The 26,127-nt window shown below is 46.5% G+C and overlaps 1 protein-coding gene and 1 long non-coding RNA gene across 5 annotated transcripts; one reads left to right on the top strand and one right to left on the bottom strand.

Moving 5' to 3' along the window:
- The first annotated feature begins 5,301 nt into the window (after nucleotides 1–5,301).
- LOC144175037 (uncharacterized) lies at nucleotides 5,302–6,700 on the top strand. Of its 2 annotated transcripts, XR_013323589.1 has the most exons (6): nucleotides 5,302–5,447; nucleotides 5,511–5,614; nucleotides 5,686–5,757; nucleotides 5,845–5,910; nucleotides 5,998–6,056; nucleotides 6,164–6,700. It is a non-coding gene; the product is annotated as an uncharacterized LOC144175037 (long non-coding RNA). The 2 variants fall into 2 exon arrangements; XR_013323588.1 differs by having other exon boundaries at nucleotides 5,998–6,700.
- A 7,240-nt stretch (nucleotides 6,701–13,940) lies between these two features.
- On the bottom strand, nucleotides 13,941–23,725 carry LOC144175035 (uncharacterized). 3 transcript variants are annotated; one of them, XR_013323587.1, is made up of 3 exons: nucleotides 23,434–23,725; nucleotides 21,016–21,628; nucleotides 13,941–14,162 (listed from the first exon to the last, which is right to left on the bottom strand). XR_013323587.1 is itself a non-coding variant. In XM_077704069.1 (3 exons), exons 1-2 carry the CDS (start codon nucleotides 23,455–23,457, stop codon nucleotides 21,052–21,054), a joined length of 186 nt encoding a protein of 61 aa, XP_077560195.1. In that variant the 5' UTR covers nucleotides 23,458–23,711; the 3' UTR covers nucleotides 13,941–14,162; nucleotides 21,016–21,051. The 3 variants fall into 3 exon arrangements, 2 of the variants coding, with proteins under 2 accessions (XP_077560195.1, XP_077560194.1); XM_077704069.1 differs by having other exon boundaries at nucleotides 21,016–21,213; nucleotides 23,434–23,711; XM_077704068.1 differs by having other exon boundaries at nucleotides 21,016–21,590; nucleotides 23,434–23,710.
- Between the last annotated feature and the right edge of the window lie 2,402 nt (nucleotides 23,726–26,127).

A 26,127-nucleotide genomic window follows, 5' to 3' on the forward strand; every position in this document is an offset into this window, starting at 1 on the left:
CCTGTAAACTTTGTTCAACATATAAGCACGAACTACAGGGATTAAATTAATCAACTGTTGATAGTGCCTATAAGGGCCTATTTTTAGATTCGTGTCTATATTGGCTTTTTGTTGCCCTAAAAATGCCTTTTTAGGCTTGCTGAGTCCATTTTACGTAACGTGTTGCCCCAAAACATACCAACAGAGTCAACTCTTCAGAACCTATACCTGCTATCAATGTGCAAGGACATTAAAAATTCACAACTTAGTGACTCATGCATATGGATTTCAGTGGACAGGGGATTACATGTGTCCAGATTGAAAAAGTGTGAGGGCCACTCCAACTAGAAGTCTTTGGAGAGAAACTTCCTCCTATCGGAAACAGTACAAGGCAGGGAGCAGATGTAGAGGCGACTTTGAGGGCAGAGATTTTTTAGTCTTAAGAAAGCAGAAGGACCTTGAGGCAGTAATTTGGCAACGAGTTTGGTATGGTGAGGGGAAAATGTGGTCGGCAAAGTGGTCAGAAGCATTCAGGCTGTGTCTTTGCAATCACCGGATAGAAATATTGAATAGTGACCATGAATATGCTGGAGGACTCAAAGCATCTTCCTGTCCCAGTGCTTTACTGCGCTGATTAAGCTAGTGTACATGTGTGTTCCTGCATTGAGCATTTGCAGTTTTGACAGTATAATGCACAGCTGAGAGTTTCAAAGGCAATTGGAGTGACAATAGCATGAGTACAGGTGACTATTGACATCTCGATGGGGAAGGCTTGCATAGGTGACTCTTCCTTCTCTCAGTGGAATGGCTGCTTCTATGGGCAACCCAAAGTGGGTATCGGAAATAGTAGTCATGGGTGTATAACGCCATGGGAACAGGTGTTCTGGTCAGGGAAGGCTCGCCATAAAAATAAGAATACAGCGCTATGACCACTCACAGCTGGATGAACTTCGCTTTGCTCTGATTAAGTTTGTGATGATACTGAGCTGGGTGTGTTCTAAGAAAACAGAGGGACAATAAAATACCACAACACTGCAAATGGCTTATCTGCCAATATTCTCGTCCTGTACCATCACTGGGTGCAATTAGGGCAGTTACAACTGCAGGAGGTGCATATAAGACAGGTTCACCACTTGCTGTAGCTATAAGGCCTGGGGCGTGCAGTTATCAAACTTTACATGCCTTCAGCTTCCCGCTGATTTACGATTTAAAGGTTGCTCTCTTCACTATTTAGGCAATGTAAAATAGTATGCATGCAATATGTAATAGCATGTATGTAAGGCACTTGTATTTGGAAGCCCGCATCATACAGCTGCCTGCAAAAAATTTCTGCCCGTGCAAGCATCGCACTCAGCCATCAAGAGCGCAGACATCAAGGGCGATAGTAAGCTAAGTGCAATGGCTAATCTCGCCTTTACCATAAAACAAATTCTTCGTTAATGGGACTGACCTCTTCAGCTTTCATTAAAGGCTCTCTCTCTCTCTCTCTCTCTGTCACCGTGGAATTCATAGATGTACCGGAACACGGTGAGCTCGACCACGCCTCGTTTGCGCATTTACCTGTCACCGCAATAACAAGCCGAATGTGGTACGTCCAGCGTGGCACCCCAATGCACACAATCATTTCCACATCACTGAATTCGCTGCATCACAGCACGGCATATCCTCGCTTGGTGAACTCTTTTGCTGCATGTTGTTGCTGACGGCAACGTGACTTGTTTTCTTGTAGGATATGGGCGCGCACAACTAGTGGTGTCACACTTCGTCCTAGATTCTTCAGGGAAAAGATCGGTGTTGTCGCCGTTTCACCTGCGAGGGCTCAAGGTGACGGCTTCATTCGTGAGCTGGCTCAAAGAAGCAGAACACGACGCCGAGGGAGACTTCGACGATACACTTCAACATATCACGCGGGTATCATCTACGTTGAAAGAAACCAACTCGGGCACAGAACAAATTCCCAGGGGCAAAATGACGCAATAACAACAATAAAAAAAGCGGCGAAGCGACCGTAGCTCACACACAGTGCCTTTGGCAATCGCCTCCAAATGCTTTGGCTGAAGCCTTGGGTGAAACTTCTGACCGCGGTGCATGGCTTCTTGATGCTATGCGCATGCCTTTGTGATAAAAGTAAAAACAAAAAAAAGCCCACGGCCCAGGAAGTGACGAAAACGCCTTTGCCACGTGACTTTTAACTGTGACGTCACGACCTCGATTTGTTGTTGGCCGGACAGGGCGTCCCCGTTGAGATCGAGTTTGAGAAGCGAGGTTCGTCCCGATCATGTGTTTTTGCTGCGCTGTTGGGGCCCGCCTGTTCATCACGTCTGTATTAACGCTCAATGCTGTCATCGTGCATACATATTTTAGTGCAACCTTGAAGTGTCGATGCGGTTTTTTGACGTGCTGCGCGCCGGGCTCCGTTCGGGGTTGCTTCGGCAGCGGAAAACTCCGTGCCGCGGCATTTCTTCAAAGCGCCGAAGGATCCCGATAAATTAAAGGCGTGGCCCTAGGGAAAGCGCGATTTCGCGAAAAAACTTCAAGGTTACGTCTTAAACATACGTTTCTGACATTCATTGTGAGCTGTCAGATATCGTCAACTGTGTGGGAATCGTGGAGAACCGCGACCCGCGATCGCGAGCCGGTGCGCGCGGGGAGAGACGTGCCGTGCCTCGCTGAAACCGGTTCGGCAGCTCCGCTGGTTTCTTCGGCGCCCCCGAGAGATGGCACCACCGGTCCTTGCGGGGCATAGGGCCTCGAGAGGCGGCACCATTTTGTCGCCATTCCGAGAGGTGGCGCTGGCGTTGCGTTGAGATCTAGTTTGGGGAGCGAAGCTCGCCCCGGCCATGTGTTTTCGCTGTGCTGTTGGCGCTCGCCTGTTCGTCACGTTTGTATTAACGTATTAGCTCTGTGTTGTCATCGTGCATACATATTTTAGTGGATCTCTGGAGTGTCGGTGCGGTTTGTTGACATGCTGCGCGCTGGGCTGCCGTTCGGGGTATGCTTCGGAAGCGGCCAAGTCCGTGCAGCAGCATTTCTTCAAAGCGCCGAAGGGTCCTGACGGATTGAAGGAGTGGGAAAGCGCGATTCCGCGGAAAAACTTCAAGGTTACGCCATAAACATACGTTTTTGACATTCATTGTGAGTCTTCAGACATCGTCACCTGTTACGAACACGCCGTGAACGGTCAAACTGTAAGGATACCGTAAGGCAGGCGGACTCTGAGGGACGGCGCGGCGCCCCGTATTTTCCCTGACATACCTGAGCATCTGTCGCCACCAAAGACGTCAAAGTCATGCCGAAAACCACATAAATGGGTGACAGTGGTTCCCACCTATGTTGCGTCCTGCAAGTGATTGGTCTTTGCGCGAGAAAACTGGCGTAAATTGCGCGAGTGGTGTAGAAAGCGCCGATGTCAGCACGTACGTTGGGAACTGAGCTGTGGTTCGCAGTTATGCAGGAATTCAGCAAATGTCCGACATTTCAATCGTAGAATGTGAAGGCTTCGCCTAGGTTATCTTCTACAAGCTCGAAGATTCTGGGTGCAATTGTGCTGATTGAGAAGGGTGCAGTAGTGGGGCAAAACTTGTCGGTTGAAGTTAATTCAAGAGGTTTGCTTGTCCCACCGCATCGCTACAGCGATAAAAATGGGAATATTCACCCTCAGCTGACAAGGCAGAAGAATGTAGCAACATTTATTCGCTACATTGTTGCCTTAAAAATCAGCCCTTGGAACAAATGTTACCTGTTTCCAGACGTTTCATCCGCAACAACTGCCGTGAAGGGCATGAATTGTGTGTGGCACAACATATTCCCGGTGCTGTCAGATCAGATCCCTACCCGGCGCGGTGGCCAAGGCGCCGTGCTGCTGGGCGCAAGGACTCGGGTTCGATTCCCGGCCACGGCGGCCACTATTCTGATAGAGGCGGAAAGCGAAAACACCCGTGTGTTCGAGATTTCAGCATATGTCAAAGATCCCCTACGTGGTCAAAATTAATCCGGAGCCCTCCACTACGGCACGCCTCATCGCCTGTGAAGCGTCGGCGCGTTAAACCTCTTATAAATCAATATGACTAGTCAAAACTGAGAAGTGTTGCCTATCTGTAGATTGCAAAAAGAAATGTGCAGGAAAAATCAACGCAGAAGACAGCATAAGCGATGGCTCAGCGGAAAAACTACCAGGCTAAACGCTTTAAAAAATGGGCATATCAGGGCTACAAGAAGATAAAATGAAGGCTAAACGCTTTAAAAAATTGGCATATCAGGACTACAAGAAGATAAATGAAAGTTTCTGTGACCCTAACAGATAGTCCATCAGATTTACGAACCAACAAAAAAGAATAGCAGTACGACAAATATTCTCATCCGAGAAAAAACGTTTATTTCTTTTAAGAAACCACATTTATACCTGTCAGAGAAATAAAAAAAAAAACATTGGTTTTAAATTGGTTCAATTTCCTTTGTTAACAGCGAAGCTGTTTGACAAATCTTAATTTTTCGTGTCCGCAGTTAAAATACCAAGAATTTGCTGAGCGCGGGAACGTGAGCGCGTGCACGTGAGCGCGCACGTCAGCACTTGGTTTCCAATCGGCTCACTTGATCAGTTTTGTTGGGGTTGTAAATACGTTCTTGTGAAAACGTACCTACTGCATTTGCTTCCACAGCATAAATAAAAATGTCGAGGCGTCTTTTCTTGATTCCAAGTAGATGGCTGACTATTGTAGGCTTTCCCGCAGTTTCAGAAGTGTAAGACGTGGTCGGGTATGCTTTAAACATTCTTGAGCTATAAGGAATCCCGTACTGGGGAAAAACAAATGGAAAAATAAATAAATGGAACAGGAAGCAGCCGAAGACAAGCGGACTGTGCAGTGTTTGCCTTGCCTTTTTTTTCTTAAGTACAGCTTGTTTCTCGTTATAATGTCTATAAAAATGTAAAGCTCTTGTCACTAAAGCGTAAGAGTAGAGCGAAGTTGGATTTCGCATGTCAAAGAAGAACATTAACGGTGTGCGGTGGTCGTTTACCGGCGCCTTTCCAAGCAAGGAGTAGCAGACGACGCGCCGAGACCGATCTCAACGCTACCGCAGCGCCACCGCCTGGTCGGCGACAGCACCGGCCCACGCCGCGCCGCGGTGCTTGGAAGGCCGCGCTCTTACTAGCGTATAAGGGGAGGAACGGCTGGAAACGCTGATTGGTTAACAGCAATCAACGCTCAAGAAGGCGATCCGTCTCCCTAGGCGACCCAGGGTGCCTAGGGAACCAAAAAAGGTCCCCAGAAAGGTCCCTGGCCGTACGGCGGCGCCACCGCGCTGCGGCCGACCGGCCGAGCCTGCCGGTTCATTCGGCTCCGGTGCTTGCGGCGGGCCGGTGCACGACGTGCTGCTCGCCGGTGCCCACTTTTTGGCGCGAAAATTGCTTTGTCATCGCCCGTCGGAACGAAATCGTGGTTCTGCAGGAAACGCACAACAATCTCAAGGTAAGCAGTACATATTCCCGGCAAAAGGGTTTTGCCCCCTTTCTTATTATTTTTTTTTTTCAGCTGCAGCAGGTGCACGACGCGCTGCTCGCCAGTCCCCCTTTTTTGGCGCGAAAGCCCATCGGAACGAAATTATGGTTCTGCCGAAAACGCACAACAATCTCAAGGTAAGCAGTACATATTCCCGTCGAAAGGGTTTTGCTTTCATGTGTTTTGCCTTTTTTTTTTTTTTTTTCAGCTGCAGCAAAACGTGCCACCATGGCACGCCGTGATGGTTTTCGCGCGCTGAGCCTGAGCCGCAAGGACGGAGGTAAAGTAAAGCCTGCGCAGCAGCGATCTGCTAAAAAATGGACGTTGCGCGTGAAGCTGGTGGCCGTTATCTTTTGTTCTTTTCAAGGTGCAGCACGTGGCGTTCCATCGGCGGCCGCAGGGGACCGCAAGAATCCAATAACCTAGGACGGAGGTAAAGTAAAGCCTGCGCAGCAACGATCTGCTTAAAAATGGACGTTGTGCGTGGACCTGGTGGCGGTGATCTTTTGTTCTTTTCCAGGTGTAGCACGTGGCGTTCCATCGGCGGCCTCAGGGGACCGCAAAAATCTAAAAACCAAGGTAAGGCACGCTATGCTGCTGCAAACTGACCATGGCATTGTGAACGAAGTTTTTTTTTTTTTTTTTTTTTGCGTGGAGCTGGTGGGGGTGATAATTTTCTTTTCAAGGTATAGCACGTGGCGTTCCCTTAGCAGCCCCAGCAAAGGACCGCAAAAGTCCGAAAACCAAGTTAAGCCACACAGCAGCCCGCGCTGCTGGAAACTGTCCTGTGTGTACACAATATTGTTTTTGTTTTATTGCTTTCCTTCTCTTTCAAGGTGCCACCTGGAGTACGGCTATCACCCCAGCAACTGGTATTACGCGCAACAAAATTCTGGAAATCAGGCTGAAAACTGGCGATTTAGGCAAAGTGGCACTTTTGTTTGGCGTGACCACAGAAAATTCTGCTGTGTTGTCGTCCAGCGTGGCAAAATTTGGACCTGAAGAAAATCTGCAACAATTTCAAGCTAGGTAGCAGGCAGCTAAAAGCCGGTGACTTACGTAAAGTGGCACCTCCTTTTGACGCGTTCACAGAACAAAAATCTGCTTTTTGTCCGTCGAGTAAAAATAATTGCGTATCACGAGAATTAGCATAATAAGAGTCGGAATGAATTTTTGTGTTTGCTTGTTTGGTGTACTTGAGAACAATAAATCTGTCAAGTGCTTATCTGTGGTCTTTCCTTCGTGGTATGATGAGCCCCACTGGGCGTTTATATGTTCCACATATCATTATGACCGTCAAAAGAGGCAGTTCACTCCCGCAAAAACTTATGAGCTGCTGCAATGGTTTTTTTTTTTTTGCCTAATTTAATCTTGTCAACAAACTAGCTATTGCGCTTCCGTTTCTATCCCATGGCCCCCGGCCAGCTCTATATGGGATAAACATGTCAAGGAAAAATAATACCAGCTGCACTTTATTCTGGCACAGAAGGATGGAGGCAGGCATGCTGTTATCGTGTGAACTTCATGCTAGCATTATGGCAGAGCTATCAAATGAAACCAGATGCCCCACTGCAATAATGCAATCACTTGTTGGTGGCTTGCAACTTCACCTAGTCCCTGTGGTGTCCCCCCCCCCTTTTAACTAAATTCTTTTCTTGTTTAATAAGAGGTTTTCATTGAACATGTCGAACCTAAAACATTATCTTGGTGCACAACCTAGCGGTACTTCAGTCGCAACACGTACCTGATCATGCAAAGCGCATGCCACACAAGCTCATAGCATGTGGTTGTTGCATTGACGACTTAAACACAAATCCTTGAAGTTAATTTAGCCATCTGTGATGAATGCAGAATTGGCAATGTTTCATAGCACTGTTTGACGTATAATTTGCAAGCTTCGTGTTATAACGAGTCTTTTTGGGAAGCTTGCCATTAAATGACCTGCCATCAGATACAACGATGCATGACTGAGTATGCTAATAACTGCAGTGGAGCATTTCTAGCCAAAATGCTTGCATCTGGCCCTATAACCTCACACCTCTTTTTTGTTGTCATTAGTTTTTAACACTGAGTAGTAGACACCCTCCTTCATGTGTTGTGTTTTCATTCCTGCTGGCACATTGCCAGGCACCGTGCCCCAACAAGGGCAGATTAATGTTATCTTGCACACTCCGAAAAGGCCAACCTGGCACATTCACTGGCTCCACTGTCCAAATGCGATAAGAAGTGAATGCTAAGCATCAATGGAAATTTACCCGCCGCAGTGGCTAAGGCGTTGCGCAGCTGAGCACGAGGTCATGGGTTCGATTCCCGGCCGCCGCGGCCGCTTTTCTGATGGAGGCAAAAAGCAAAAATGCCCGTGTGCACGAGATTTCGGCGCACGTTCAAAATCCCCAGGTGGTCAAAATTAATCCGGAGCCCTTCACTACGGCATGCCTCATCGCCTGTGTTGCGTCGGCGCATTAAACCCTTCAATCAATCAAATCAATGGAACTTTTTGTGGTATCGCAAATTGGCTTTCTTGAACATTCACGGTTGAGCACTGCCTGCTGTTGGATGGTACTTTTAACAAAGATAATGTTGATGCATACTGAAACACAATGCTCCAGTTCTGCTGTAATTATTGAACAAGTAAAAGGAGTTTTGGGTGATACAGAACGCCCAGGCTGACATATCTTGTCACTGACAGTACAGTAGGCTCTCAATAACTTGAAGTCGCTTAATTGGAAGTAATGTGCTGGTTCCGGCAATTTTACATGCAATTCAACGGAAGAAATTGCTTGATAATTTGAAGCTAGAACCCATTATATTAGTTAATTGGAAGTTATATTGAATAGAAACATCAAGGTGACTGTTATTTCTCGATAAAAAACCATTTTCAAGTGTCGAAACAGCGCCCTAATTGTTCTCTACTGATGTCAGTGCCATCACAACTAAGGTATACAGTGCACTGTTGATAAAGCAGCAGGCTAGTTCAGACTCGCGCCAATGTTCACATCTCTTGTGAGGCCCTCAACCTTCTTTGTTTCTCACAGCACTGTGTGAGCAGTTACGTGAACATTTGAGGCTTTGATTTTAGCGATAAGTCTGCACTATCACGACAACCCATGACATATAAGCTCGACTTCACAACAAAAGTCAAGATTCTGAACGAAATGAAAAAGAGAACGAGTTGCGGACTAGTGACAATGCTGTTCAGGTGCATTTTGTTCAATTGAATTGTGGTCCCTGTGGACTTTGTATTATTGGGAGTCAACTGTGCCTTCAAGCGTGAAAGCAGTACTGAAGCTGGATATTTGCTTCTAGGTGTGCTCAGACAATAAAACATACAACATATGCGCTGTAAAACACCTATATACGCTCTTTGACTAGAGCTTCTTGAGTTCAATTATCAAATCAAAACTTTATTTTATAGGAGTGAAAGTGAGGGAACAGGAATTACGAGAAGGCACATTGACTTCTAATTTTTGTTCATGTCACAAGTATGTGATGCTTTCTTCCTCAACTTATTGAACATGCATTTTATGTGCATTTCTTTTCTTTCTGAATCTTGAACTGTGAGGAGACTTTGTCCATGACTGCTGTCTACGAGAAGGGTCACGCACCCCTTAAGCCATCAATGAATGGCTTTCTTGCTTGGCTCCCTTTCACCGTATAGGGATGAACAAGTACAGAAGTAAAAGGAAATCCAGTTTTGGCCACGTAGACAGGAATCTTCCCATCTGTTTTTCACATCCTTTCAAGTCAATACAGCTGATTCTGGAACTTCCCCCGTGGAATCGCTTGCCGGTTAAAAAAACAACGCCTTCTCACACAGCTATCGACAGCTGAAACAGTCGAAGAGGCTGAAATGCCTAGTCTCAATGCAGCATGCACAACTTTAGGCTGTTTTTTTCTTTTCTCTTGTGATGCTGAAGCATTTCTGGGTATCGTACTTATCAAAAGGTTAAATTTATGCCTCTGCATCTGCATGTATCTCTTGGTACCAAATCAGAAGGGGGATCATCCCGTTCTTTACATGAGTATTGCACTCCACACCGAATGATCTCTGTGCCTCATAAGAGAAGGGTCATGATCTCTCTGCTCATTCTGTTCTTCACACTACCGATGAGCAATATCAAGAGAATTCCACTCTTCACATAAGTGAGGAACAAGACGAAGCACCATTGTCTACCACAAAAAGCAAGATCCTGCTCCTCAATTCCTTCCTTGATCATACTAGCAAGGAGTTGGGTAACATGCAAAGTCCATCATGAGGAGCAGTTCAACTCTGCAATGGTCAGCCTCGAATAACAAACACAAGGCAAGGAAATGAAGGGATGATATGCACCATGCAACACCGTGCACGGCTGTTTTTTCTCCTTTTGTCTGAGTCTTCAAGCTGACTGTCGTAGATTCAACATGTAACAACTGGCTCAGATTCTTCCTATTTGATGCTGAGAAGGGAATCCCACTCATCACACGATAAATCATTGTTAAACACCACTGTTCATTAAATGAGAGTAGCATCATGATCCTGCTCTTCAATTATGATCCCCAAGTTAATGAGTAGTAGTATATACCTCAGACCAACTATAGATGTTTCTTAACTTCCTGCCTTTTTTTATCCTTTGTACATTACAATTTCTTATCTTTACTACCTAGTTCATCATACAATTGTTATGGCCCAAGACATGGTCCTTCACAAGTGGTTGCAGCTGTGGAACCGCATCATTCACAATAAAAAAAAAAAACTCTGACGAAAGTGGAGCAAGTTTAACAGTACAATCAAGGTGCGCAAATGCTGTTTAATTGCCTATTGTGTAAGTGCTGCAACGGTGCCTTCTGTTTGAACTCAAACTGCAGCTGGAACTTTAAATGTAATATCGGTGTTTGGAATTACTTCTAATGAAAATGGGAAAATGTAAATATGCTAACAATGCAGGTAAAAAAGTTAGGCTGCTTTGTCTGAGCATGACAATTCCCAAAGCTAATATTTGTAAAATTAAGTGGCCAGGTGTTATCCCCCAGCAAAATCTATCTGCTGGGACCATTTAAAACAAAACTCGTTCCAATTTGGACCCACATCGTTCAGATGCTTGTTTGACCTGGTGCCTGGACTCCCAGACGGAGCCATTTTTAGATGAAAGGAGAGCCGGTGACTCCTAAATAGTTTGGACATGAATGAACCGAGAACAGGGACAGTTAGTAGCATACAACAACCACCGCTCCCACCGATTTCCAGAAAGTCGGCTTCGCTTCGTGCACGAATGCATCGATCGGAAGCTATCGCTCGCTCATCGCTCGCGACGCTTATAATGTATTAATAATGACACTGTAACTCACCAACCTAGCCTCCCCCCGTCCTTCCTCGTCTTAGCGGTGTGCAATGCAAGCTTTTTACAAATTCAAAAAGCGTCTGGACAGGATGATCGAGTTTGCTTTGTTCAGTTTAAACTTTCTTGACTCATTTTGAAGCTGATGACCTTCATTGGTCGCCGTGCATCGTAATTTCGATAGGTATAACCAGTGTACAGAATACCGCCTTCATTCCTAGCTATTAGATGAAGAAATAAACTATCGCCTCTGGTACTGGGGGCGCTGAGTAAACACACGTGTTTTAAGCCTAACGCAAAAAAATGAATAATAACATTTCCGTTTCTGCATACATCCCACCCCAAAGGAGCGTCAAGCGTGCTCTGCACATCGCTTTCCAAGTTTTGAGGTTCCTATGAGCTGACACGACACTTTTCATCAGCATTTCCGACTTTTCGTTAACAAGCACGGAGCGCGCACGTGTTTGCTTTGTATTTTATTCAATTGCCTCAGCAAAATAAGCCCCAGTTCTGCATAATTCTTCTTTTTTTGGGGCGAAAGATGAGCCGTACTACCGACCGATATTAAAACGTGATAAAAGGGCCAGATGGCAAAACATCAGCATTTCAAAACATACCTCAGTTACCAACGTACATGCATGGATATATATCCCTTAAAATCATGATACGAGAGTTCGTCCCATGATGCACATCGTGGGGCTCAAGTGCACAATACAACTGCAGCAAAAAGAAAGCTCCAAAATGTTCTACTCAGATAAAAATAAAGTGTAAATGCTAAACGGTAAGAGCTAGCTTAAAGATGCATAGCCTGCATTCGGCGTTATGTTTGAACATGAGTGGATTAATTAGGAAGTTTCAACTTAAAAAGTGTGCTATATATGCTTCTCGCTAGCTATTTTATAAGCTAATTCAGTTTAAGGCACAATCTGTGTGCTTTGTGGATGTGTAATTGATTGGTATACCTCATCCTGTTTATCCCACTGATGTCAGCAATACATACGAAAAACTATGCAAACAATTTATAGCAAGGAGGACTATATTATAATCCTTGTAAGATAAGTTTGATTAAAAGCACCACGATTCAATTTGCTAATTTACAGACAAGGGCAGCTATGTGCAAATGCTGCTGCTCTATGGAGGGAACCACCTGGGTCTCTCACCACAGCAAATCGATCACTGTCACCTATGGATGTGAGTAAAAAAAGTGTGGAGGGGGGAGGCAAACCGAGAGGCACCAAACCCCCTGTGTTACCAAAAATAAGACATGTCATAACATAAATTGCTTCCCTCTTCACAGGGAACTGATACAGGTGCTCTGTGCCACAAAAGCTACCAGATTACATTTAAACAATGCTACAGTTATTGCAATATTTTGCTTTTATTTAGAGGTTTACTTATTTAGACACCATTTATTTGAGGTACGTAATACATGAATACATGTTCACGTATGATGACATGCACTATCAGGTAACGCGTATGAAAATGTGACCGCAGTCTTGGGATCAAACTAAGCGAGTTTTATGCGATGAAGCCAGGTACAGGCTATGAGGCATGCCACAGTGAAGTGCTAGAGATATCGCAGTATTGGATGACAACTGTACTGTTGACCATGATGCATTATGCTTTTGCTAAAATAGGTTCGCACTTTTTTGCTGAGTTACTTTCAGTTTCTTTCAGTTAGTCCATTAACTGATCAATCAACCGAACATAAACTCAGGGGTTTACTGCCTTGAACATATAAGTAAACTGTAGAGTTGATTTTAAGTGAGTTACTTTAACTGAGTTACAATTGATTTTAAGTGTGTTACTTCACACAGTATTTTTGATCAGTGCACTACGTTCCTTTTGCACAGATGTAAAATATACATTGAGATCATGACCTATGAAGCCAGTCATGGTGAATGTGCTATGAAACTGCAGTCATAAAATATGCCTTATATATTTTATTTGCATACATTTCCCAGTACGGCTACTCACAGCATCTGTACATATTCCGAGTACGCATTTGCTTGATATAGAAGGCATAATTTATAATTTGCCTTGTAAAGTCCCTAAGAAAATGGTACGCCGCAGAGTTTCCTTTAAAAATTCTTACAATCTCTTAGGATGGCCATAACCACCATCATGGGGGTATTCTCAATGACAGCAAGACGTTTCTGCAGGGAAGTGTTATTTCTGAAGAATGCAGCAGCATAGCGAAACTAGGAAAACACTAGTGCGACTTTAGACGATACGAAGCGCATAATATTTGTGCAAGTTTCCCTGAAAGATGGCCCTCAGTCAGCAGTGATGAGCTTCCAATTTTTCTCGACAACCTAAACTCTTCTGCGACGCTACACTGAACTATAATTGTGTGACAATTCAGCTTCCACTCATCAGGATATTTCAGACTAAAGCCCCTACTTTGAAGTCAAGCAAATTGCACTTTTCTTCTGGTCAGGCATGAAGAGAACAGTATATATACTCACTCATTTCATATGCAAGTATGCACTGCCCTGATCTTCCATTGTGTGCAAAAATGTGATTGCCGTCTTCGGATAAAAAAGCCAAGGTAGTTTTACACGCTGAAACTAGAAATGGCTACAGGGAATGCCATAGTGGATGCTGGGAAATTGTACTCTTCGATGAACTCTACTTCTGACCATGTGTTGACGATCTTTCCTAAAATAGGTTCGTATTTTTGCTGCCGAGGTTTTAAGTTACTTTCACTTAATCCATTTGTCAATAATGCTTTTCAGTGTTCAAAAGCAAAAAATTCTGTTTGAAGTTTCCCATTTGTGGCACACCATTCTTCAGTTGGATACGTCCAAGGACACCGCAGGTTTTTTGCTAACCAATCAGTTGGTTTGCATTTTTTTTTCCACTCAGGCCGACAGGAAATTGTAAATTGAATAAAAGAATTCTATTTGTTCCCAGGACTTCGCTTAAACACATGTATCATCAGCCATTTATAGCATGGTGCAAACTGAAATGATTAACAGAAGTCAGCACGTTTAGAAGTGGTAGTCCACTGAAAATTGCACCTGATGGGAACGGGATGCGTCTTTTAGTCAGTCATTTTCAGTGTATTTTTCTTTTTTGCTTGCATGCATGGCTACATATTCAGTGGTCGCAGGTTTGCATGAAAAGTAAACAGACACAGCTGTCAAAAGATGTGGACACACTTTATTATTGAGGTACACTTTATTATTGAGGGTACATGGGTATTGGGTTCAGACCTTGAAATTTATTTATACTCTAACAAAGAATAACTTTAGGCAGTGCCATCCTCTTGCAGTCTTGCAGGCAATAGTTCATTGTACCCTTGTTTGCACAACGCCAGCAATCGCAGCATAGGCGTCTCTGCACTCCTTCCCGTCATGCTGCAAACCTGTAATGTTGAAAGGAAACAAAATACAGGGTACCCACAAGTGTTCTGTAATGACAAGCTTATCATTCATTGACAAGGAAACAGCATGGGTTGCTAAGGCATTTTGCTACAAAAGGCACTGAAACAGGGCAGGTTTCATGCAGTACTATTGTGGACCCATAGAGCACCTTCTGTAAGAAGAGCTCGGTAGTCCTGTATACGATGCACACCAACGGTGGAACCCATTTGTGTACTTCTTTCCAGACGTGCCAGGCAGACAGGCCGAGAGATAATCGAAGCGTATAACATTTGAAAACTGGGAGGCGATTGTGTTACATCGCCAGTACTTTGTGACAGAGTTCGCCTTCTTAACCAGTACATGCCGCCAAACACAAGTGCGGCATTGAACTTGATGTTCCTCAACTCTGTTATCAGCTCGGCAGTGGTCCATAGCTGAAGTATCATGTGTGTCAAGTAAAAGGCTTTACAGAGTTTGTCATGTGAGGGGGGCGGGGGGAAAAGGGCAAGGAAGTACGTTCGAGTGGAATGTGTTCCATCTCTTTTCTTCTGTTGATGCCAACGTTTATGTTTAGTGCACATTCCACAAAAAACTAGTTGTGAATCATCACTCGACTTGTCTGCTTCGTTCGTCCCAGTCTTTTTCGTGCTGTTGTTAAGATGACACATACCAACTTGCCCAGCTCACCCCTCTGGATATGTTACGGTTGGATATGCTACAGCTAGTAAAATATGAGCAACCACACGTAAAGCCATACAATAAAAAAGCTTTCAAGGTGGGATTTACTGTAATAACTTCTTGTGCAAGAAGTTACTCTGGTAAGCACTTAGAATGATAAAAACCAACTTGATGTGGATAAGCCGAGTCCAATCGTAGTGCTGTTGCAAGGGCAAAAGTTTTTGGCAGCAGGCACACGAAATTGGAGAACCAAGGAGTACATGTACATCTCAGAGCAGCTCACAGGCTTCCGGCAGCACCAGGCTGCGATGAACTCCATTGCCAACGTAATGACAGAGCTAGAGCACACCCAGACTACCAGGCAGGTGGCAGCCCTCGTGCTACTTGATGCAGTGGCGTAGCCAGGGGGGGGAGGGCTGACCGGGCTTCAGCCCCCCCCCCCCCCTCCCTCCTTCCGAAATTTTTTTCGGCCATCGCCATGCTGCCTGTATGCCTGGTACGTCGCCTGTGAACAAAGCGGCATATTTTTCAAAAATGCCACTAATGGCACTTTCCACGAAATGCTACGAAAGTGCATGTCTACCCTTCGCATGGAAGGGAGCCGAGTCTGGCCGTGACAAAACGAAGCGCCTGAGGGGTGCGAACCGCTGAGGGATGATTTCGGAGGGGTGCAGCCCCAAAAGCGACGGCGCCTTCGGGTAAGCTCAGCGCACGGGACGCCAAAGGCATGCGTTGTATCCCTTTGTGCGAGACATGCGGCAAGACCGAGAATAATTGGCCGGCTGAGTTGTTCTCAGCACAGGAGATTGACTCGTCCGGGGAAGCATGGAGTGGTCTGCACCACGGTCCGCACTAACTCGCGGCGGAAAAAAAGAGGGACCGCCGGCCATTGATGGTTGAAGACTGGTACAATGCAGGCCCGAAAGGGAACAGACGATCTTTGTATGTTAAGCAGAACAATGTGCAAGCGGCAGTGGCTGATCACGGCCGCTCCCTCTCCTAGAAAGGGGGAGATCAAACAGCCGTGGGCACACATTCAAGACTCGTGCAAGGTAACTGAAGAATGCGATGGGCTACGTAATGGGTGAAACGTGCAGTTTAGCTGAATGAATGCCGTGCGCGGGCAGAGGGCCTTTGCGATTGAGACACACCGCAAGGTACGCCCCTCTTCCTCGCGTCAGCCCTTCATTCTTCCTTTCTCACGTTTCTGTCGAGGCCCGGAGGGTTTTGTTGGAGTGGGCTCAGATTGCGTGCACTGAGTGTTGTCCCCTTCCGACGGCGATGTTGCGACAGTCAATTTCACCCCCGCGATTAGGCAGATTTGTTCGGCGGTATTCTCCCCTAACCTAGGAAACTGCAAAACAGCGGGTCGACAAAAAGGGCGTGCTGCGGCTCCCCGAGCCAGTTCCAGACTTTATCCTAAATGTGAAGGCACGACGGTCACCAGCCCTGCCACAGGCAGACGGCGTCGCGACAGTAACAACGATCAGATGGCCATATTCGACCTCTATCACAACTAAAGCACCTCCGTTGCGTCCACGACCGCTTTTTCCCTGGACGGCGGCTGCCCAGAGCAGTGTATATTCAGGGGCCGGAGTCACAACGGCGATATCGAATAGTAAGTTTCTTCCAGTGACTAATGCTTACATGATCACTGATGTCTTTTGACGATAGAGGTTGCATTGTACGTTAAGTTGTGCGGCGCAGATCAATTATGCATTCTTTGATATTTAAATATTCACTTCGTAATATTTACACGATGCCACAGTACCTTGTGTCTCCGAGCTAAAAAATGTCTATCTTGTTTTATTCCGAATGCAGTATTTGCGTTTGAATTGGTAATTGAAAGCACCCACGGTGGAGCGGATAGGTGACTTTTAATGAGGGAAAATGTAAATTCAACTCCTGTAAAGGCCCAAATATTTTATTATGCACGAAGTTGGAGAGGATTACTCAGAGTGTATCGGGACAGCGTAGCATCAGTACATGAAGAATGAAATATATATTTGTTCTGGCTGCAATCCACTGCTACACCCAATTTTAAAACCATAGCAGTGTGCGCAGCGCAAGTGAAGGACTTTCGTACTGGTGGCAAAGAAGAGAGAGAGAGAAACAACTTTCGCTGAGCCCATTTCAGGTGACGCTCGCAGGCGTCAGACGGGGTGGAACCCTATTCACAAGTCCTATATGAGTTCAATAGCTCCTGGCCCCTGGACGCGAGCTCTTGCTGCGTCGACAGGTCGGGGCTGGACATAAGATCTCCCATCGCTCGGGTAGGGAGGGTGCCTTTCTGGTAGAATTTTCCTTTAAAGGGACAGACAACCGATTTTTGTCGAGTATATATTCTCTATCCCAAATGAAAGGGCATCACTTAAAGCACCTTGACGAGAAACGGTTTTGCTGATAACGCTCTAGAACTTTTTAAATCGAATTTTCTGATCTACGAGCCGTATGTGTCCCTCCCAAAACTAATGCTGGCAACCATGATATAGAGTAGCTCGGCAACATACTTTTGTCTGTATGCGAAATAAAAAACGACATTTAAAAACTTGTTCCCAGCTAAAAAAAGTGTGAATCGCAGGCTTTCCTGTTCCTTTATGTGTTTTTTTAATGCAAGGGTCTATTTTGCACGAATGCGCCATCTGTTGGGGTAGACGACAGGTAGAATCTGGCTTCACGTTGTGGAGGCGGGAAGTTCGATTCTCCCCGGGCGCGACTCTTTCTTTTTTTTTTTTTAAGCTGCCGTTGGCGTATTTGGAGACTGAAATCAAATATTTTGACAAAACAAACGCCCCTGACTCAGACAGAATCGTCAAAGCTTCTTCGCTGGTTCTGTTTACTGAACGCTGCCGTTGATTCTGGGCATGGTGGCTCAGTTAGCCACACTGAGAGCAACCCAGCGGCGGCGGGCATCGTGTCTTTAGAATTTTCAAAGTAATGTTTAGAAATACATGTACTATTTAAGCTTGTACAAATACTTGTGTTAAAAGGTTTTCAATATGTAAATAAACGTTTCAGCAGTTACAGTAGCTGCTAGGTTTGCAGGTCACGTGACAGGGACACATATTGTAGTGTCAAGTTTCGACACTACGAACCGCCACCCTTCCGATTTCAGGAAGTTTGCTGCCAAATTAAAATTATTTCCGCCAGTTTGTTTAAAAATTGCTTGTTGTTACCGGGCTATATAAAACGCTGGCTTTCATATGAGCTAGAGAACATATACGCGACAAAAATCGGTTGTCTGTCCCTTTAACGCTTCCTCGCCTTCTTTGAAGTTCTGTGGGCGCAGGACTATCGTTCTTTCAAGGCTCAATCGGTCGTGCATGACAACAGAATTTCCTAATTAAATAAACGGCCACATACAACAGGCCCTCTCAAGAGCACCAGCACACCTCCGCCAGCCTCCTCCCCTCACGCCCCCCCCCCCACGCGCACACACACACACACATACGGGTGCGCGCCAATGTGATTCTTCCCGGATCCACAACTGATACATTCTAAAATGTTGCATGAAGCACATTTTGAGCAATCGTCAGCATTTCTTAAGTAACCGAAATAACCAAGGAATTATCACGGTAAACAACTTTGCAATTTTTAGCCAATCTATCCTGTCGTAGCCTGAAACCATGCTTTAGTTTGAACATCACGGTCGCTGTCAACCAAGGAAATAGTTTAACTGCGTCATTACTGTCCGCTTCATGCTAAAGCATGGTAGTCTTTGGTCTTTCTGTATACGGGGCCATGCCAATACGCATGTTTTCTTGGTGCACTCCGGGAAACAAAATGCCGACTTGTTTCAGGCATCGCACCATGCCCGAAGGTCATGCTGGCTCTGCACAGCTGCCCAATCTTTCGTTTTCTGGTGGACCAAGAAGATTTCAAACATAATTTTCATTTCCCGCGTCTGCAACGAAAACTACAAAACTTCTGTGCGCCCTATACATTCCAGAGCCGCCCATGCTCATGAACTGCAAATACTTTTTTTATCATTTAGCTTTAAAACCGGCAGTGTGTACTCGGCTGAAAAATGGCAGCGCACGCGTCAGCTAAAAAAGTATGTCCTTTCATTAAAGTTTGAAACCAAAATGGTAGGACCGCATTATAACTCTTTCATCAGATCTCACGACAAAATTCAAAACGTAGCAATATTTTGCTCAGCTTGCACAGAACATGCCTACCCGCAAGAGTATGGTCAGACATCGCCGTATTTGCTTTATTATTTTTTCTTGCTAAATATAAAGTTCGATACAGCAGTGAATGGCGAACTTTGCAGTGACTTGCTCTACCTCATCTGGGAGTGGTAACTAAAGGGGGTGGCTGCTCCAGAAAAGGTATAACTTGATAGTACACGCCTTCAGGCAGATTATAGGGCATTTATGCACGAAGCATTGAAAACGTGACCGCTAGGAATGCAACTATTTGAGAACACCAAGCTCATTACAGCAGACTCTACATTTGGGTTGTGCAGAAATGTTCTCCGCCCCGATGAGACTCAAAACAGAAGCACAAATTTAAACTGGCATGACTTAACAAATGCCGATGGCTGAATTATTCCGCTTTGCGTGTGGACTAATATTGCCAGGTTCATGTAATTTTCGCCCTTAACAGCGCTGTTCTTGCGCGTGATAAGATCAAATGATAAGATCAATGAAGGCCCCTCTAAAATCGCGCAATCATGTTCCTTGGCGATGACTTAGGTCATTGGGCACCAATCATCCAACAAGATCCTGTGCTGTCATAGTGAAATCGCCGCCGGAAAGTGGGCGGGGATTCGCCATTGCTTCAAATGTTTAATTTAATATATCGATAATTCCTTTGAAGTTTACTGTAAGACTGATATCATTGTTATCGAGACAAGGCAGTCTTTTTAATGAACCAAACATGTATTTTATCTTCATAGCCTTTAACCCTTTGAGGGTTTTTGCCGTACGTGTACTGCGGCGGTTTTCCGTCCCGTAAGGTCTTTGCCGTACGGGTACGATTTCGAGCATCCGTTTGAAATTTCGCACCATATTAACGATGCATGCTCCCTGGGAGGTGCTGCCACCTCCTGGGACTTACAAGAAGTGTTTGAAATTTGATTGTGCTACCTTCTTGCGGTGAAAAACAGAACTCTCCGGCTTCGGCGCGTTACGGCATCTGTACGTGTTAACGCGTTTTGTGGTTTCAGGTTCGCCACGTGATCGCATCGGAGGCACGCGAAACTTGATCGACGCTTGCTATCAGGGGCGGCGGAAGTTGATTTCGATCTATATTGGCGCTGCTCTTATCTGGTTTATTACCCATGCTCACTAGGTATTCTTGCCCTCCTTGCTTGAAACTGAAGTAACCTAATCGGAGACTCCATTGTGGGGGCGGCGGAAGTTGATTTCTATCTATATTGGCGCTGCTATTAGCTTGTTTATCACCGGTGCGCATGAGTTATTCTTGCTCTCCTCGTTTACTGGGTTGCCTTCGAGTTCTTCAGACGCACGGCAAAGCGGCGATATGGCCCAACGAACTGCCCGCTCTGATGACACCGACCGCGATGACTCTTCTGACTCTGAGTTTACTCCTTTCACCGAGTCTGAATCGGAAGACAGCCTTTCTTCGGAAGAAGACAGCTCATTTTCGGACATGCGCTGTATGTGTGCAGACTTCGATAAGCCACTGTGCATAGACCCGTGTTTCAAGGAATACCACACTCTGAAATACTATTGAACATTTTTCAGTTCTAAGTGATGCTGACCCCAAAATACTGTTCCTGATAATTTTTTACCATTTAATCATGACTTTAGACATTTTGTCCATTCCAAATCTGCAATAAACTAATTTGACCACCAGGGAAAGTTCTTTTCAAAAAAATTCGACCCTCAAAGGGTTAAGGGCGCTTGCAAACTTCCGCGCTTTTTTTTTCTATCGGGGGGGGGGGGGAATAAAGGGTGCCTTCAATAACCTCCAGCACCCTGTCATCTCCCTGGCCATAAAGGAGGCCGGCATTGCGGACAAGCTGCGGGGCTCCGTCGAGGCGTTCGTGACGGGCCTCAAGGCACAAAGGCAGGCAGGCAACGCCCTGTCAGTGCCTCAACCAGTGGATGTGGGCACCCTGTAGGGCACAGTCGTCAGCCCCTTACTCTTCAACATGGTCACAGTGGCACTATCAGTGGCACTATCAGTAGAAGGGCGCACAGGGTGTACCTGTCTGTGTACGCCGCCGCCGCGGCCCTGTAGGCACTAGGCCCCATGGCGGGCTGCCGAGGCGTCGTTCTGCAGCTGCAGGCACCCCCGGATGCAGTGCGGGCCAAGCTCGCCAATGTCAGCCTGCAGCTGTCGGGCACCGAGATGGAGGCGATGCTTGTTCACTGGGACACCCAGGCCTGCTGCAGGGTCACATGCCTGCAAACCGACAGCGAGCAGCTCGGGTGGAAGACCAGGGTGCGCTACCTGGGGCTCATGCTGGACCACCGAGATGGCTTCTGCCAGGCCGCCAAGCAGCTCCGTGCCAGGACCGGATGGCCACCTCGGCTGTGAGTAAGGTGGCCGCCCAAGACTGTGGCTGCTCCCAACAGACAGCCTTTGGCTGTAGGGCTGCTGATGTGTGCGCTGCCGCTGGTCACCTTGCCGAAACCAAATTGGTGGCAGTTGGAGGGTGATTACCGCAAAGGCGCCTGTGCTTGCTTTGGAGCTCACAGTGCCACAAGTCGCTGGCCAAGGCGGGGGTGTGGACAATCGGGATGGCGGTAGAGCAGCAGGCCCTGGGCCACATTGACTGGCTGCAGCGCGCCAAAGGGGGAGGCCTCCTCTGCAGTAGCTGCACATCCACCAGCACTCGTTCATTGCTCCACCACACCACCTCAATTAAGGACTGATGCCACAACCAACGTGCTCCATCGCAAGGAATGAAGGAAACTGGCCACGAGGTACTTTCCATTGGTTGCCACATTTGATGAGCTCATGGCAAAAATGTCTGCATACCGCGCTGCAAACCACGTGCAGCTTTGGAAGAGAGACACTAGAACTATCACAGGAGTGAAAAAGCGTGATGTAAAGATTGACAGCAAGATGCCCAAGACCCTGAAGTATTACCAGATACGTTAGTGCTGCATCCATGGGGGCATGAAGTTCGCGAGCAGCAATAATGGCGGCGTGCACATAAATTATTGCAAGTCCCTCCTTGAAAACGTTTTTGTTACATTTACCCGCGGTTGCTCATTTCTTGCTAGCCATAACATAGCTAATCTCCAGGCTCAAGCCTTACTAGTTTCACTATGCACATTGTTGTTCGGCTTGCCTGAGCACATTATCACAAAATGCGATGTATGCCTGGCTCCATTGAAACATATAGTTTTATCGCTTGTGCATAAAGCAGCGCAGATCTATCTGTCTTGCTGGTGAAAAAAACATCTCTGTAGACAGCAAACGGGAGCCGACTGAAATTTTAAAAAGGAATTTTCACGGATGCCGGAACAGTGGGTTCAAAAGAAATTTACTGGCAGGTTGTCATGCGGTCCCAGTCGGCTAACGAGAAACAACTGCCGCGAAAAATTTATACAAGGGATTATCACGGATGCAATGAGAATAGCCACAGCCATGTCAAGTTTTGCGCTATGCCAGGTCTTGCGAGTTGCTCTTGCCTTATTTTGTAGGAGCCTCGCACTTACCACCTGGCAGATGTACTGTCAGGCAGGCTCTGTGAGTAAAACAACAAAAAACATTCCGGCGAAGCCACAAGTAATCGTCTACTGCAACAGGGTTTTCCGAAGGCGCACAAAAATAGAAGCGTGTCATACATTCGCTGTAAGCCCCCCCCCCCGATTAGGTTCAGCTTTTGGATACAGCTTATTTTATTAGGCATCAAACACAGAGTATTTCATGGGAAATACAGGACAATTACATGACCTACATATGTTTCTTTCCAGTCGCAAGTGCACTTGCGACTGGAGCGGTAGAAGCGACGAGATTTCTGCCGCTTTCCTTGTTCGTTTGGTCTCGACCAATTTTTGTCGCCGCGGACAGCAATCGCGTCGCTTCTATCGCTCCAGTCGCAAGTGCGAACGGGCCTTCACACTTGCGCTGCGTAGCCACACCACATCGCAATCTAAACCCATTTTTCGTGATTCACGCCGCCGTTAAAGCATGCACTGTCCATGTCAACACAACATGTCAATCTGCTATCAGGAATTTCACGATAGGCAAGCGCTTAAGCTTATTATTTGTGGAATGTTGGAAGCGGTCTCGAAATGTTATTAGAAAGTACGCCTTGCTGCTAAGGTTGAGGCTCTGAACAGGGTGGACAAAGGGGGTGGTCGTCATTTCCACAGGGACGGTCGTCATTTCAGTGCACAGGCGCAACAATACCTGCACACGCCACGCAGGAAAAATATGGAATACAATGCGATCGCTCCACGAACAAATCTGTCGTCAAAACTTGTTTTATCTCCCTTTTTTTTTCCCCTGAACACTGAGTTCATGGAATGACGCACGTGGAGCGTGCACCTTCTGCAAAAGAAAAACAACCGGACCCAAAAAGTTCACGTAAAAGGAATGTTTAAAGTAAACAAGAAGGCCAAAATAAAAATAACCGAGCACTAATAACAGAGCACATGGATGCCTCACCTTTTTTACTGCGGGCAGTGGCATCTGCAGTGTGCTGAAACTCAACACACCACACCATGATGAATAACCAGATTCTTCTTGCCTGAAAGCGACGATTGCATCGGTCGAATTTTAAGGTATATGCATGTCTTTAACACATTTTCCCTTCAGTAGCTAACTTCTGCAATCTCAACACAAAGAAGCCCGCTTGAAGAGCAAGAGCTTTCCGCCATTTTGGCCAAGCGCGGGGACTAGGCAGACTAGGGAGGCATTCTAGCGCTTTACCAAAGACTAGGGAAAAATTTCTGGGGAGAAAGAACAACTAAACAAACAAATCTAGCGCCAAAAAAATAATGACGTCATGCATATTTTAATGACGTCACACACATTGACCAATCAGCGTTTCCAGCCATTTCTCCCCCTATACGGATGTCCGCGCTCTTTGCCAACTGACCTAATCTAAAAACGTTGGGCATACGCCTCGAGCTTCGCGATTGCTGCGCCGCCTGCCGCCGCTTCTCCGCGGTGTTGACGGGATTTGCGCTGCGTGGCTGATAGGGGCTCGTGCCGTGTTTTGGTTCTGTTTCGCTTATTTTCGCCTTTCCACGCCCTAAAAAAACTTGTTATGGTGACTTCTATAGGCAAAGAGTACGTTTAGGTCACTTAAAAAGCAGCTGCGCCTTCATAGAGCACGCGATCGCCTGCAAGAGCTACCCGGGGACGCGGTTCTGCGCGCTTCGTCGCCGCTCTTCCAGGCGTCGGCGACGGCAGCAACGTATCACCCCTGTCACCTCCAAAACATCAGGCACAAATGAATTCTACTGTCGCCTCGTTTAGACCTGATACTGGTACAATGAGGGGTTGGCTTTATTTTGCTGCGTGGACAACGAATGCGTCTTCGTTTCGAATATATACGTCGCAGAAAAATATGTTTCGGGGATGTGATTACCCAATCCAGGATAATAACTTATGCCTTTTATAAGATATAAACCCTGCGAAAATGTTAAGTATATTCTAAGCCTGTGCGTCGTTAAATATGTGCCCACACACGCCATATAGCAAGAACCAAGGCAAGTTAATGAAAGCGCGGAAAAATAAATGCTGTGCAAGTGCGGAATTAAGAAAAGTAATAGCTCTAACAGAAATAAAAAAAACACAGTGCAGCTTCTGACATGCTAAAGACGTTCGTCGAAACTTAAGCCAGGTAGGGTTCACTAGACCATATACGCGAAATGCACTGCTATTTCGTGAGACATCGGTGGGGGGGGAGGGGAGGGGGACGCTGTGTACAAATGCGGAGCGGAATCAAGCAATAAACGTTTTAGTAATCACACACAAATCTCCCGTTCACTTTCCTTTTGTTTTTCTACTTCAACGAACAGCTGATCGTACGGCGGACGCATCTTTGGAAGTATACAGGGTAGGCTGTTCAACAAGCGATGAAAGGTGTCGTTGGAAGAGTGCACATGTGGTATGTGATAAGGCCCTCTGATTTCAGTTTCTGCTTTATTCTGCAGGCTCCCTGTGCCATATGAAGATATTTCGGAGAAGGATTAGTCGCGGACGCGGATTATATTCTAAGCCCGTCTCCGCGCTGCTCACAGAGGATATGTAGCAGATAAATGTTTGCGGGCGCTCACATCACGACAAGACGACTCTGTCGTGTGCTGATACCCGAGTATAATTATGCATTGTCCATCGTACTTTTGTTGAATATTCCCGAAATTAACACAGACTGGCTTGTAAATGGTGGTGATCAATATCTGAGGTATATTATTGGCAAACGTAACTGGCGTGCTGTCAGGTATGAGTTCTCCGCTGATTGCGAACAAAACCGATTTAAATCGTAGTGTATAGCCGTATCATGAACATCTGAGGACCCCGTGGTTACGGAGACACTGCTAGTAAATTCAGGTCAGTGTAACTACAATCGGCTCCATCATATGCCGGTTCCGCGACGCTGGCCTGTGACACACACCTGGCGCTTATACAGATCGAATATACAACACTAAGGTCGTGCCAGAAACATTTATACTCTCGTAAACACACCCCATTTGCGAACAGAGTGACTGCTCCACATAAACACTGATTTCAAACGCCCGCAAACGGTAAATCTCAGGCGTGAACGTGCCGCAAAAGCAGCGGCGGCACTGGGGAGCCGGGCGCGGACTCCCGCGCCTGCTTTCGAAACGGGCCGCTAGGGGGATTTCAGTGGCGCCCCTACAGGCCGCGCTCGAGGCGTATAGGCGCTCTGGATGCGCGAACATGTGCGCGCGGAAGACGGAGAGAGCCTCGCCGGAGGTCCGGTTGGGGCAGCATCGGCGGAACAGCGGGGTGGCGACAGCGAACATGTATCTCAGGTGGGAACTGTTGTTTGTCGCGTGCCGTGAGTGCCTGCCTCCCCTTCGCGATCACGACCAGGACGGCGTGATTCGTGAACGCCGTCGAGCCTTGTGCTCGCATGCTTTGGGAGTTCCCAAATAAACGGCTGTGCTTCGGCACTACTGTCTACTGTGTTCTCGTATCGGCGAACCTAGCTGGGCTGGCGTAGGTGCGGGAGCCCGCGTGGTTGACACGCCGAGAGCTAGCATGGTGGCCTACGCCGGAGTACTGGCTAGGTCGCCCCCGAGAACCCCACGATATCCCACAACTGTTACGAACACGTCGTGAACGGTCAAACTGTGAGGATACCGCAAGGCAGGTTGACTCTAAGTT

This window comes from Haemaphysalis longicornis, unplaced genomic scaffold (assembly GCF_048455015.1).
Source record: "Haemaphysalis longicornis isolate Haplotype H1 unplaced genomic scaffold, Haemaphysalis longicornis Haplotype H1 scaffold_3, whole genome shotgun sequence".
Taxonomy (NCBI): Eukaryota; Metazoa; Arthropoda; class Arachnida; order Ixodida; family Ixodidae; genus Haemaphysalis; species Haemaphysalis longicornis.

Bases quoted from the DNA above. Each gene is read 5' to 3' on its own strand.
- LOC144175035 (XM_077704068.1), bottom strand. From the start codon at position 23,491: ATGGTGTGGTGTGTTGAGTTTCAGCACACTGCAGATGCCACTGCCCGC. The intron at 21,591-23,433 runs GTGAGGCATCCA...GGCGCGCTGCAG, and splicing joins CACTGCCCGCAGTAAAAAAG to CCAGTCAATGTGGCCCAGGG.